The sequence below is a fragment of the Pomacea canaliculata genome, linkage group LG8, assembly GCF_003073045.1.
Source record: "Pomacea canaliculata isolate SZHN2017 linkage group LG8, ASM307304v1, whole genome shotgun sequence".
NCBI lineage: Eukaryota > Metazoa > Mollusca > Gastropoda > Architaenioglossa > Ampullariidae > Pomacea > Pomacea canaliculata.
Window position 1 is genome coordinate 20,690,657 of NC_037597.1, and position 13,768 is coordinate 20,704,424.

Genomic DNA, 13,768 nt, shown 5'->3' on the forward strand with positions numbered 1-13,768 from the left:
TTTTGACGATAAACTGTCTATTATCCCTAATGAATCCAGTACCGTCTACGTATCATCTCTCAACTCAGCGAATCTCCGGTCACGTGTCGTTGTAGTGTCATTATCCCATGTTCCTTGTCATTAAAGTTAAATGTAAGAAAAACGATGGCATTATTTCGCCTTGTAATTTTCGGTGATTTCATGTTGTTAAAACAAAAGCCGCCTTCAGTGGAATGCTGAAATGCTGTATATTTAAGCCATCGAAATCGTCGCCAGGCCTGACTGATGCTCACCATGCATCTCCTGAGAGGACGAGAGTGGTGGTTCACAGTGGCAATAGCCTTTCTTGGTGAGATGCTCTTTTCATTCTTTGTCGAATCAACTTAGAGACTTCTCTATGACTTTAGATGTCTCTGGGCGTCTGTCTGATGTTAATACTGGCCGTGTAAGTGTGACTGTACATCTAGACTAGATGTCTCTGGGCGTCTGTCTTATAGTGTTAGAAGTGGCCGTGTAAGTGTGATTGTATATGTAGACCAAGTGTGTGGACTTTATGACAAAATTATGTTTTTTCTAGTTCTCGTCGCCCACGGGGTGAGGGCTGCTAGGCGTGTTGATGCCAATCTCCATCTTCAAAATGCTTTGTATAAGCGGCAGCTTCAGATGGCGGATATGACGTCAGACATGTCCATGCAGCACCGCAGAGAAGTAGCCCCCCTTTCCATGTCGGAACTTGACGAGGTGATGGCCTTAGGTCCGAACTCAGCCCTGGAGGTCACAAGGTCAGCAAGCACAGTCCAGGGCACACGACTGCTTCGTCTGCAAGAAACCTTCAAAGGTAGTGAATGTTAACTTTATCTTGACTTTAATACAGAATTTTTATTATTGATCGCTGAGGTTTTGTTGATTTGTGTGAATACCATACGATGTGGTCCACGAAAATATAAACAACATCGTTTTTCGCTTTAACTTCAAATTTGACAATTTACTACAATTTCTATTCATGCAATATGCCATCATCTTTCCAGACTGTTCCAGATTTAGGAGCATTGGCTTTAAGTCAATAAATAAATAAAAATATCGATCTTCCTGTTAAATGACACTCATCTTCCTCAAAATTTACTTTCTACCCAGAATTAGTATACAGATGTCTTTTAAAACATTATTAGGCATTCACTTATTAATGGAGAATTAGTTCAATAAATTTTTTATGAAAAGTTTTTTGGTTTTCAAGGCAAGTCTGTAAACGACGCCGTCCTAACGGTGGAAACGGACAGCACAGGGCAACATGTGTATGACGCCAGTGGTGCTGTGTATCAGGGTATAGAGGACGACACGGACGGCACTGGAAACATCGACAGTCAGACCGCATTAGACATCTGTCTCACCTTGAATGGGGACGATGCCATTACAGATGACATCACCAGTGTCAAGGTAAACATTACTACATTTCTGTATCGCACTCGCACGTATTTATTTTTAGCAGTAGTTTTCAGCCTTTTGGAATCTCAGTAGTTAAGCACTTCAACCACTGGGTCTATCAGAGTGGACTTGACAGACGCTTCATCTCCGTCTTCATCCAAGAACCTTAATTTGACTGTAATGTCTGCCATGTCTTTAGATAAGTTTGTTTCTAACATCAGCAGCCCTGAATATGTTGTGCTATGTATCAAGGCGATACTCAGTATCTTTCCGATCCTATTGCCTACCTACATCATCGTCTATGTCAGACTTGACTGCTATTCTGGCTGTCCTCCACCTCATACCAATAAACCTCCAGAGCCCTGCAGCACGACTCATGTTCCAGACAAGCAAGGGGGATAGTATTTTTGATCAATCTTCGACTCTTCAACATTCAAAACAGTCAAAACACGGAAGATAAATTACAGATTATTTACAGAAAAGATGACATTGCAGACGACATATCAAGCGACTTTGTGTGAGGGAAACACTTTTCAGAGAACAGTGATCCCACTGACAAAGATGTTAATATGTAAATGTTTCACTCGCTTAATTAATCTTCTTGATGAAAAAGAGGAACATGAATTTTTTTAGCAGTGTGTTGTTTTTTCTGTGAGTGCATGATTAGACTGTGGGTTTGAATCAGTTATGGTTAAGCCAAGGTGTAGAAGATCATAAAAGATTTGTACTTTTATACTCAGAGTGATAGATGTTGTCTAGTAAACATGGGTTGCTTTAGTTGCTGGCTCGGCGTAAAACACCAATTCGAACATCGCTTTGTTTCAGAGCGAGCCCGAAATATTCGTAGACAAAGAAGACCGAGCATACCCGGGGTATTTAGTGCAGTACCTCGTCATCCAAGAGTCCCAAGAGCGCAGGCCCACGTGTCTAGTTGACGCACGGGATGGGAGGGTCACCATGACCTGGGACGCCCTCGACACTTGCAGTCAGTGCGATGTCAAAGGCACGGGAGGGAATCGCAAGATCGGCAAGATCCACTACGGGGAACTTCACAAATGCCTGGATGTCAAACGTGTCAATAATACATGCTATACAGAAAACAAATACGTTAAAGTCGTTGATAACAAAGGATTGTTTCTTAACAGCAGTAGTGCATTGTACAACTTCAGTGATGCCGCTTCTTACGACTGCGAGGAAGCCACAGACCAAATCAACGGCGCGTACTCACCCATCCTGGATGCTCTGTTTTACGGAACGACTGTTGCGAGAATGTTTGAGGACTGGTACAACACTACCCCACTAGATGGACAGATAATAATCAGGGTACATGTAGGTGTGAATTTATCTAACGCTTTCTGGACTGGCCGCGAATGTCTGCTTGGTGACGGCGGTGAAAAGTTCCATCCTTTGGTTACTTTAGATGTTACGGGACATGAAATAGCACACGGAGTTACAGAACAATCGTCCAGTCTCTATTATTTTAACCAGTGGGGTGCTATCAATGAGGCGTTTTCAGACATTACTGGAGAAACATGTGAAGCTTATTTGTGGAAGGCAGACTGGGTCATAGGTTTCGACTTCGCTAAGAAAAGGTACCCTCCACTGCGCTATTTGGAATACCCCTGGGCTGACAACCACTCTATATCCCACGTAGATAATTTCACCGACGATCTCGATGTACACTATGGCAGCGGTGTGTACAACCGGGTTTTCTATCTTCTTGTCCACGAATACGAGCAGTCCATCAAAGAAATCTACCGAGTCTTTCTGCACGCCAACCGAATGTACTGGCATCACATGTCTGACTACCACAGCGCTGCCTGTGACGTCATGAAGGCTGCCTACGATCTGGGTCAAGATGGCGCTCTCTTCCGCCGGGCTTTCAAAGAGGTCGGAATAGACGTCTGTGACATACAAAACCATTTCGTGGGACTTAGGAATGATAAGGTTTACGATAACATCACAGTGTCCAGTGAAGTGTCCCCTGTATTCCTCTACACGCTCTCTACTAAAGAACCGTATTGGAAGTTCAGCGGCGTAAGTGTCAGCGCCAACAGCTCCACTGATGACGTGCACATCGTCCTCACCGACCAAGGCTGGGATGTCGACGAGAAAGAGAGGGAAATATTTGCCGAGGGTGACAACCTCGTCAAAGCTGAAATCGAAAGTAACGCAACTGCCATCAGTATCTACATTAGGTTATCGAGTGAATCAACAAAACCTCTAACTGATGTCACACTACTGGTGTCCGCATTTAAACTCTAGTCTCGTCACAAAGGTCAGTCTATCCAATTCATACGGCAACAAACAAAATAAGAATGTGTAGCCTACAGAATGTAACATGTCTAAAGCGGTCATGCGATGTCCGAGCAGACTAACTTGAAGTGCTGTTATTTGTTTGACACTTTCCAATAATAAATATTGTCCAGCTGATGTTATTTTGGGGATTTATCCTCTCTCTTTCCCTCTTTCTTTCTCTCTCTCTTTCTCTTTCTCTCTTGGAGGATGTGTTTACCAGATTATTTAATATGCCTGTCAGACTAATATTTAGCGATCATAAGTATGGACTCTAATAAAAACGTTTTCATGAAAACTGTATCGCATATGTATACTATCAAAATATGTTCTCCAAATATGATTGAATGTGATTGCGGAAGATATTTACTTTGTTAACATGTTTGTAAGTTGTGTCGGATATCGGATAAAAAGAAATCACAAAACATGGAGGCACTTAGGAGAGTCTATTAAATGTTACAGCGGTGGGACCAAAAAAACTGGACTTAGTTCGATACCCGTGGGATGCATCGTACTTCCCCTGTTAATTCAACTATGAAATACATGGATCAATGTCACGGAAGTGTGGGAGATAGAGAGAGAAGATGGTACTTACTTCACGAGAAAGCTGCCCCCGAGATAAGAGGAATGTTCAACACCTTCTCCCCAACAGCCACAAGGTCAAAGAACCACATTTACCTCCACATTGTGAACAATGGTCATGTGGTCGGAAGAGAGCGGTGTTCTCATGATTTCTCTTTGATAGAATGTCCGTGTCTGTTGAACATTGCACACCCAATTACATTAACCGAAATGCAGGCTCGATTAAATGGAGCAGTTCATCAAAAGTGGAAGATTACATTCGCAAAAAAACGTCTACACTCTCGTCACTCTTGTTAATTAATCAGTTAATCTTATTTACCGGCCAACATTCTCGACAGAGACAGGGTTACCAAGTTTGGCCCAAGCTCGCTGACATGACTGATTTATGACTATCAAGACACGTTTTACAAAGCGCGTATTTGTAATTATTTTGTAGATTGTTAAATAACATATAAATATATTTTATACTTTATGGCTATCAGAGTCTCAAAAAATACATGTAGATATTTTACAATTTACAATCAAATCAATTTTACATTTACAATCAAAACTAAATTCAAATGATCATAAACGAGTGTCTATGTAAAAAAAAAAATTGTAAAAAATTTATGTACATTTTTGTTTTTCATTTTTGTCTGTTGAGTTGACACAATTTTAGTTACTTTTAGGCTCATCAGTACATCTAATTCAATGCACCATAAACAGTTATATATCTTTTATTATTCAATTTTTTTAAAAGCTAAATTTGAGTCTAAGAACAAACGTGTATGTGAGTGTATAAATGTGTATATTGTTTTCATTTTCAATCGCTAAACCCAAATGCATGCAAAGTTAAGTAAATGTCATTGCATTAGCAACATTTACTTTTGTCCTGAATTTTGTACTTATCTGTTCCTATCCAAGCATGTTACCATATTTCTACACTACCAACAGGAAATTGATTTTTTTATGCTTAATAATTATTTTAAAGGATTTCTCTTTTTTCAATAAAAACAAAAGAAATTGTAAACAAGTTATTTAGGTTCATATAGGCCAGTGTCCAATTGAAACGAAATGCAGTATTTTGATTAAAGAAATAAGATTTAGAAAAGACATTTAATTTATTAAAGTTTTGATGATCAAAGATAACGTTTTCAATTGAAAAGATGTACCACTGTATCGTGCTGTTCGAAGATGGAAAGAAGTCTGCAGCCATCGTGCCCGATGAATCACACCATGCCGCATCACACCATGTTGCTGTCATTTAAAGGACTAATTAGCAAAACTTAACAAGAAACAAAACTCGTGGAAATGTTACTCACCCGGTTATCGCAATCACAAGAAATTACGTACTATAGTCAGACTAAGATAAAACTTTATTATCATATCAATCACATTCACCGTTTGTAAGTCAGTGTACCAAAAAAAAATGCGTCTTTTTTCTTTTTTATTAATGACTTTGTTTCGTAGTAAAGTAATGGGTTTCTTCTTTTTTCTTTTTTTTTTTTTTTTTTTTTTTTGATTGAGGGCTTGATATATTTGGCTAATTTTGTTACCCTCGTAAATAAAACTTTCTCTCTTCTTTTTTTCTTTCTTTCTTTCTTTCTCTTGCATCAACCTTTTTTGTACTTTCGGAAGAATCAAATCTCAAGCATTGGGCCTGGGTGGGGGAGGATATATATACTTATCGCAGTTTAATAGATTGTTTTCGTTGGTTTGTCTGCACCCGTGGAATTGATTGTCATTTACTTTTGTTGCATACACAGGTTCGAGGTAAACAATATATTTCTTAAATTTGTCGCTTGGGTGTCCACACTCCAAAACTCTATAAAAGTAATCATTATACTTTTAATGCCGTTACAGTTTCCGAATATGTACAAATACAGAAAATTCTGCATTTCCTCCTGACAGTTTATCTACTGACACTTTTACTGCATGCATTCGTAAAATCCAGTGGCAAATTAGAATTGTTAGCAACTGCTTATTTGCTTAATTTGAAGGGAAAAAAATCCAGCTAAATGGTTTATTCAATCACGTACAGCGGGTGAAGTAGGAAGGCCCCGTGGCCTAATGGATAAGGCGTCTGACTTCGGATCAGAAGATTGCGAGTTCGAATCTCGTCGGGGTCGTCTACTTCGCTTTTTTTTTTTTTTTCGCCTATGAACTGAGTGTGGTTTTGCCATTGCTAAAATTCGTTCAGATTCAGATGATGAATAAAATTCTTCTTCAATGTTATTTGAAAAGATAAAATAAAATCATTAAGTTAAAATCAAATAATATAATACAACATGCAAGCCCTCACACTCAAGAACATACAGTTTACCTGTATAAACAGATACAGTGTGTTACAATTATGACTGGAATTGGATATCAATATAATGCACGATACAATGTACTTTCCATTCAGATCGTACGGGAAGTTCACGGCGTTCACGTTAAAATTGATTTGACCGGACTACGTCGTGACTGATTGCAGGATAACTCCTAACCGCCCCTGTGTTTTTGCAATAATCGAACTTGATATTAATGTGCATATGGTTGTTGTAAGCGATGACAGCAGTACAGCAGAGATACGGCGGCTGTTATCAGCAGTCTTACGATTATCTTCCGACTATCAGTATCCGCGCTCCAAAACAAGAATTGCATCCCACTACCTCTTTAAAGACCAGCCTGAGCAAGACGATTTTTCTACGACTGTGTCTAATTCGTTACAAAAAAGCGAAAGAAAAAAGATTTTTCATATTTGAGAAAGTCATGATGTTGGCGAGATACAAACCATAGGGCACCGTAATTGTTGTATTCTGCGAAGAGGTCTTGACCTTTGACATGACATCTCTAAATGAGGTTTTCTGCCATAGCAGCCCTCATTCAATACGCCTTTAGGTCAATCCCCATATCTTTGTTTCAAGCAAAGAAAACAGTTTTTTAATTAGTTTTGTAACTAATGATAATCGAGTCACTTGCCATCACCTTTAAGAGACGCAATCTTTCTCTCCATGAGTCACTAGCGTGGTTTACCCTGAGTGCACCTTACCTAGTATCACGTAGTTCGAGATTTCGACCTCTCAGCTCTAAAAAAAAGGTTGTTGTTTTTTTTTAATCCGGGATAAAAGTTTTTATACTAGATGAAAGTTTTATTCAAGACCTTCTCGAGAACTAAACAACAGGTGTGTCAGCAGTAAGGGAGGGTTGTGTGTCATCATCTGTCTCTCACTCCCCAGCCAGAAAATTACAATTTTGAGAAGAAAAATGGGCAGATTGTTGGTGTACGGCATTTTGGGAGCAGTGTTTCTGTGGACGAATTTACTGTGCAGGGCACAGCCAGTGCCTGACATCAAGTTCAAAGTGGAGGAGCTGCTCTTGACATTGGAGGAGCTGCAGGTAAAATGGAATCACCCTTACCTGGCCCCCGGCCTCTGGGAGGAGAGCGCGGGCCTGTATCCTAGCGACGTCCGCCTCAACTTCGTCGGCAGGCCGGAAGTGGCCGAACTCCGGCAGTTGATTTCGGTGTTCGACAACAACATGTTCGCGACTGCCTGGATCACCAGCACGTTGCTGGAGGCTTACCTCTACGGCAACACTCCTAGGACCTCGGATGAGCAGTTGCACCTGGCCATCGATGCCATCGGCCAGTTCCACGACCACAACCACAACTACAACAACTCTCTCATGTGTTTTTGGCCTCAGGTAAAAGAAACCGCTAGAACACCTTACAGTGACCGTCCTATCGATGATTATCGAGAACTCGTGGGAGCTGTTGAGCTTGTTGAGCTCTGTGTGTGTGGGGGGGTGGGTGGGTGGGTGAATACATACATCCGCTAAAGCCTTGAATGCTACTTAATACCAAACATTTGACTCACATCTCTACGTCACAGGTCTACAACGCCACCACTAGTACCTGGGTTAGCACCCCTGCCAATCTCCTGGAATCATACGATGTCGTCGTTCGAATGCCGTGGACTGAAATCGATGAAATTCTGGAGAAACTCGGATGGCAGGACGTGGAGAAATTCATCAACGAGATAATCAAAGACAGGTATGAGGGGTTCATTCATCAGTGCATTCGTAAGTGGGAGGGGGAGTAGATAAAAGGGAGGGAGGGATCGGCGTGGGATCCTCTTGCCCACCGCTGTTAAGTAAACGCACAAAATGGCTTCTCGCGATTTCCGCTTTCTATTTTCCAATTGAGCTTCTCTGGGCTCCGCACTTTCAGAGATGGGTACCTGAGTGTCTTCCACATTCCGCCAGACTTCGACGACACGTTCGTCAACCTGGGACTGGGATCTCTTCTCGTGGACCTCAGCCACGACTTCCCTGAGGCACTGGCCCGCTGGCAGCGCGACAACACCAACCTGACGTCACTACTGGACGCCTTGCGTCGTTACGCTTACAGACCGTTCGGCCAGAACCCAGATCTCAGCTCCATCGACCCGCGAACCTACTACTACATTCGGTATTTCTTAAACGAGGCTCACGCTGCTGGCCAAGACGTGGCCCTGGTTCCAACTTGGGTAGGCCTTCTGTAATATTAGTGGGACTTTTCTATCAGTTAAACTTTGTTTGAAGGAAGAGGTGAAGGGGATAACTGGCATAAACTATTGGACTTTAAATTGGAGGTTTAAAGAGTGCCTTGGTCTATTCCTTCTAAAGCCTCCTTCTTGTCTTAAAGTACTAATTATATGAGATCTTGAAAATACGAATCTTTTGGCGAGCATATGCTTCGAAAAATCATTCAATGCTGCTGACACAAGTCCTAGGTCATGTCTCATTAATAACTGTGAACACCATCATTTGAAGAAGATAACAGAAGCACACTAAATGCGTGAACCCTTTGTTTAACGGCTTGAAGACTAAATCCATGTGTTTTGTTTATGCAATCCGCCAAAGTCCTTTTCAATGATTTGTCTGAACACCACAAGTTCAGCACAGAGCGTTCTTGGCAGAACACACCACGTGTGCCTAGAACACATAAGCGTTGTTCTCCTACATGTCCCACTCTTTCTAACATTCAAACGGCCTCTTTGTCCTACATGCATGGGACAACTCTAGGTCCAGTCGATCGAGGAGGCGAGGCAAATGCGTGACCGTGGAGTGGTGATGCCCCTGCAGGTCAACAACGTCGACGCCACTGTGGCCGCCAACACTGTGTACGGGCTGACAGGCGCCATCTTGTCCGGGCTGCTTCCCTCTTCGGTACTGGATGACCCTGACATAAGGGTGAGGTGGAAGTGACAATCCTGGATTCAAGCTTCGCCCTCGATGCTTGAACCTGGTAGAATTATATTCTTCTAGCTGTGGTGATGATGAGTAACTTTTACAATCACCTGTTGCAATTTATTATTAAGAGCATTGTAAGATTTTTGTAGGCAATGGGAAATAATCTCTAACTCAAGAATAATCAAAGGTAACATTGAAAAAAGTGGCGTGTATATCGTCGTTAGTGTCGGTGAAATTTTAATTTTAGTGTCAAGAAAAAAATAACCACGGTCTCAAACATTTATCGAACGTGCATCTCCAGTGATCTCCTCTTGCTGACCATTCTTAGGGAAGCATATGGTCATGGGAGGTAACGCCTTTTGTGGTCACATGCACCCCGTTATATTTCCATGGAAAGTTAAAGGGCTGAGGGTGCAGTCAACATAAAATTTTACCTGTAGCGAAGAGAATTTTGTTTACAAAGATATTTGATACCAGGATCATTATGGTTGACAGACAATGTTTCTATTTGATAGCAAATATACCAAAATACCACCACATTCCTCATCTTCATGATGGAGAACGCACTGTTTGGCCGACCTGACCTGGCTCTGACGTATTATCCCTCAGTCTTCGAGTTTTACTGGTTTGTCGCGAGAACTTACAACCGGATGGAGACTGCTCGCCGATCCAGACCTCTGCCTGCTGTGAGTTAAACTTGACCATCTACCTTCATATCGTCTTCTTTGACAAAGGTTTCTTTTGCTGTTTGGATGGTTAACTAGTCGGTTGGGTGGCTTGTGTTACTCACTGGCAGAAGTCAGTCAGTGGTTTGGGTTTTTCTTCTTAAGTGAAAAGTGACTTCATGAACATGACCCGACCTTTAGAATTGATCAGCTAAGCCTGAATAAACCAATGATGACATTAACCTAATAAGGCCTAGCATCCTGATGTCTGCTGCAGGTGATGGAAGAGTTGCTTCCAAGACTAGAGAGTGCGCTGCAAGGGCCCGTCACTGATGAAATTCTCAAAAAATCACAAGAGTTCGAGGACATGATCTACTTCGACGACTTTCTAGGCGACGCTGATGTTGACTCAAACAACGTTACTCTGGTAACAAATTGCGGATTATTTATTATACAATTTTTTTAAGCGTTTTGCGATAAGGAAGACTTACTAGGGGGAGGGGAGGCTTTTAAAAAGGGGAGTATTTTTTACCGCTTTTCTGGTAAGCGTTTAATTGCGATAATACATTGTTGTTGGGTCAGTTGGAAGAGACAGTGATTTCAAACACTTAATAAAAAACCAAACAAAACTGGAAAAAATGGCACTTCCATTTCGTGTTATTGTGGTTTTAATGCGATGGTAGTCTTCACAGTCGTGAGAGTCTATCTCAGGTAAAAGCCGAGGACCGACTGTTCACTACAGCCATGGCGGGCAATGTTCTCTTGACTACGTGGACACTCTTCAACGACAGTGACAGGACTCTAAGGTGGAAAAGGGGTAAGACAGAGATTATATTCTACGACAGAGCTCTATCCTCTGAAAGTGATCTGAGCTGTACTTAATACGGGAAATAGAACTCGTCTTGTCTGCGTGAGAGAGAGAGTGTGTTGCATGCATTTTGTATCCAGTAACTAGAAAAAGAGACGTTATAAGGAAGCTAAGGAAGCTACGTGTGTATGTGTGTGTGCGCGCTCACATAATTTTTTTAAAGATTGTTCACTCTCAGTAACGGTTGTTTCATACTTTTATTGGTGACGTTCGTTGTATTTACAACAGCTCTTGATGGTGCGCTCTACATTCTTCTCAGTAGCTCTTGAAATTCTCTGCAATTTTCTACCTTCAGTTTATGTTTAATTTTCTACTTTTTTGGTCGGCAATTTCGGTAGTTCTGATAAATGTTTTGTTGTTTCCTGCGCGTCGTGAGTGCTGAAGACGTTCTAATGTGTTCAGAAACGCCTGGCGGTGTACAGACAGCCGTGGAAAAAATCGTTCGCTTCCTGTCCCGATACATTCTCGAAGTGACCTACAAACCATGGAATGCTTTCTTCTCAGCCTCAGTCAAAGGCAAAACTGTGAGTACAGATGACTAATGCACCCACTTTAACTCGGTCACTGGTCACAAGCTTCAATCATTGCTGTTTCCAGCTGTTTAAAAAAAAAATTCAAAGTGAAACATTCTTAAAAGATGTGGCAGATTTTTTCTTATTTTTTTTATTCCTTTATTTTTCTTATTCGTCCTTTCTTCTTTCCGTCCATTGTGCGTGATAGCATACGTTCATTACCTCATGACTCCCTTGCATGAAAAGTGTTTAAACGCTTTGTGGCACGATTAACTCTGTCTGCTCCTTGCTGGCATGTGGCATGCTACACCTCTTTCCTTGCAGTCGAAGGCCGGCGACTACCCGACCAACTGCGTCGTCCTGCTCAACGGCACTCGCGACTACGTCATCGACAAACGAGTGAAAGATGGTCTGGCGTACACGATGCTGGGTTACGTCAGCGAGTCGGAGTATGAGGTGATGGTCAACGACACCGGCAAGACGCCAACGAAGTTCGTCAGCTACAACGACCCCAACGTCTTCTTCCGGTTTTGGTCTTCGCCATCCTACACCTATGCTGTGGCCATGCTTGTACTCGGGCGTTACGACAAGTTACAGACGGAAGGCGACTTGGCTAGCCATGACTAACAGCCCGGTTACTATGGTTCCATGGCTCTATTCACGACAATGTCATATGATTATACATTAAAATAAGAGCATTGGACTGGCATCTTGTGTGTCTTTTAAAAACCTCTGGCGTGGTGTTAGCAAAGTTTCAGAGCAGGTGTTGCTTGTCACATTCCAAGTTTCGGTCCTGTGGTAAACGCAGTGGCGTAGGAAGATGTTCGGCGTTGGGGGGGCAAACTCCCTGCTGACAGTGAACGGCGTTCGCACTCGCACATTACGTAAAAAAGGATGGGGGGGGGTTACTGCACGCACTCACGTACACAGTGGTAGCATCACAACACGCTGCTTTATTGTTAAAAGGCAAAGCAGCATTAAATAAGAAAAAACAAATTAAAGAATGACTCCCCGGCTAACGCATTCACAAGAAATGTGATAAACGTTATAATCATATAAATCATATTAATCAAGGTTGGCAAGTCAGTGTGCCAAAAAAACTGCGTCTTCGGTGATTTCTATTAATGAACTCCATTGCAGTCTCGTCCAGATTAAGCAGATCAACCCTCTCTTTAAATACATGCATAATGAGACAGTTATTCAAGCGCGTTTGTGTCATGGAACTTCTCAGGTATGTTTTTGTTTGTTTTAAGGCAGAAAAACTGCGTGGAAAAACAAAGGTAAAGATTAATTAAGCCTACTCACCCAACGGCTCATGACACGCTTTGTTCTATCTCACAACAAACGCGGGGAAAATACGCTGGTTGCTGGAACCCTCTTCTAGACACCACGCCAGTTCCAGCGACAGTACACACAGCACGTGGCAAACCCCCGACTACTCCCAGAGACGGGCACAGGTCTCTCCACCACCGCAAAAACTCCTCTTCCGCCCCGCCGTCCTCCCAGTCCTGTGTGGCAGGTTTCTATAGGCTTCGAGAAACCTCCAGAACCTTTCCCTACCCACAGGGACCAGCGTCCGCGAGATAATACACGTTACAAAGAGGGACAGCCCTATACCTGAACTTGGTGTCCGCACACCCTGGGAAAATAGCCCCATCCACCCCAAAGAGAATCAAAGAGACCAGAGAGGAAGGGACGCAAGGCAAGGCAACCCTATAATTAAGGGCCATAAACTGGCCAGACCACCGTGGTCAGGGGACGAAACTAGGGTGGGAATGGCCGCAGGGCCACCCCTTCCTCGCTCCGCTACCCGACGGTGCTGAGCCAGCGATGCGACACGTTCTATGGCCATCTACCAAAACACGGACACATATATACAAACCAAACAGTATAACACAGATAACTTATGTTGAGTACCAGCCACAGTCGTTGATGATAAAAGAGTGCCCTTGTGTAGTTTTAGAAATGTTACTTATGCACTTCCCCCTGAGTCGTAGATAGCAATAATACCAGTCTCTCTGTCTCTAAAGAAAACTACCAATATAGGGACTCAGAGTCTTTGCCTTACTTAGGTGAAGTCAAAGCCGTCAATTCGCACTAAACCGTTGGTGTGTAGTAAGATGGAAGTCCTCGTGCTTCGATAGCTTTTCACAAAGTGTAAGGGTTCCTGTCTGATTGGCAAGACTCACTGGGGTATTGCTATGCAACTAATTCGTTACTGGCTTTCTGTGTTCCCGATGGCCAGTGCG

At 42.5% G+C, this 13,768-nt stretch overlaps 2 protein-coding genes and 1 non-coding gene across 3 annotated transcripts; all 3 read left to right on the top strand.

The window, feature by feature from the left end:
• Positions 1-251: 251 nt before the first annotated feature.
• On the top strand, positions 252-3,834 carry LOC112571088 (elastase-like). The gene is made up of 4 exons (XM_025249898.1): positions 252-328; positions 557-817; positions 1,214-1,413; positions 2,227-3,834. The coding sequence occupies exons 1-4, from the start codon at positions 265-267 to the stop codon at positions 3,664-3,666; spliced, it is 1,965 nt and encodes a 654-aa protein (XP_025105683.1). The 5' UTR covers positions 252-264; the 3' UTR covers positions 3,667-3,834.
• A 2,479-nt stretch (positions 3,835-6,313) lies between these two features.
• Trnar-ucg lies at positions 6,314-6,386 on the top strand. The gene has a single exon. It is a non-coding gene; the product is annotated as a tRNA-Arg (tRNA).
• Positions 6,387-7,315: 929 nt separating this feature from the next.
• LOC112569979 lies at positions 7,316-12,222 on the top strand. The gene is made up of 9 exons (XM_025248110.1): positions 7,316-7,944; positions 8,133-8,293; positions 8,471-8,768; positions 9,307-9,474; positions 9,990-10,160; positions 10,417-10,566; positions 10,851-10,956; positions 11,410-11,531; positions 11,844-12,222. The coding sequence occupies exons 1-9, from the start codon at positions 7,507-7,509 to the stop codon at positions 12,144-12,146; spliced, it is 1,917 nt and encodes a 638-aa protein (XP_025103895.1). The 5' UTR covers positions 7,316-7,506; the 3' UTR covers positions 12,147-12,222.
• The last annotated feature ends 1,546 nt before the right edge of the window (positions 12,223-13,768 follow it).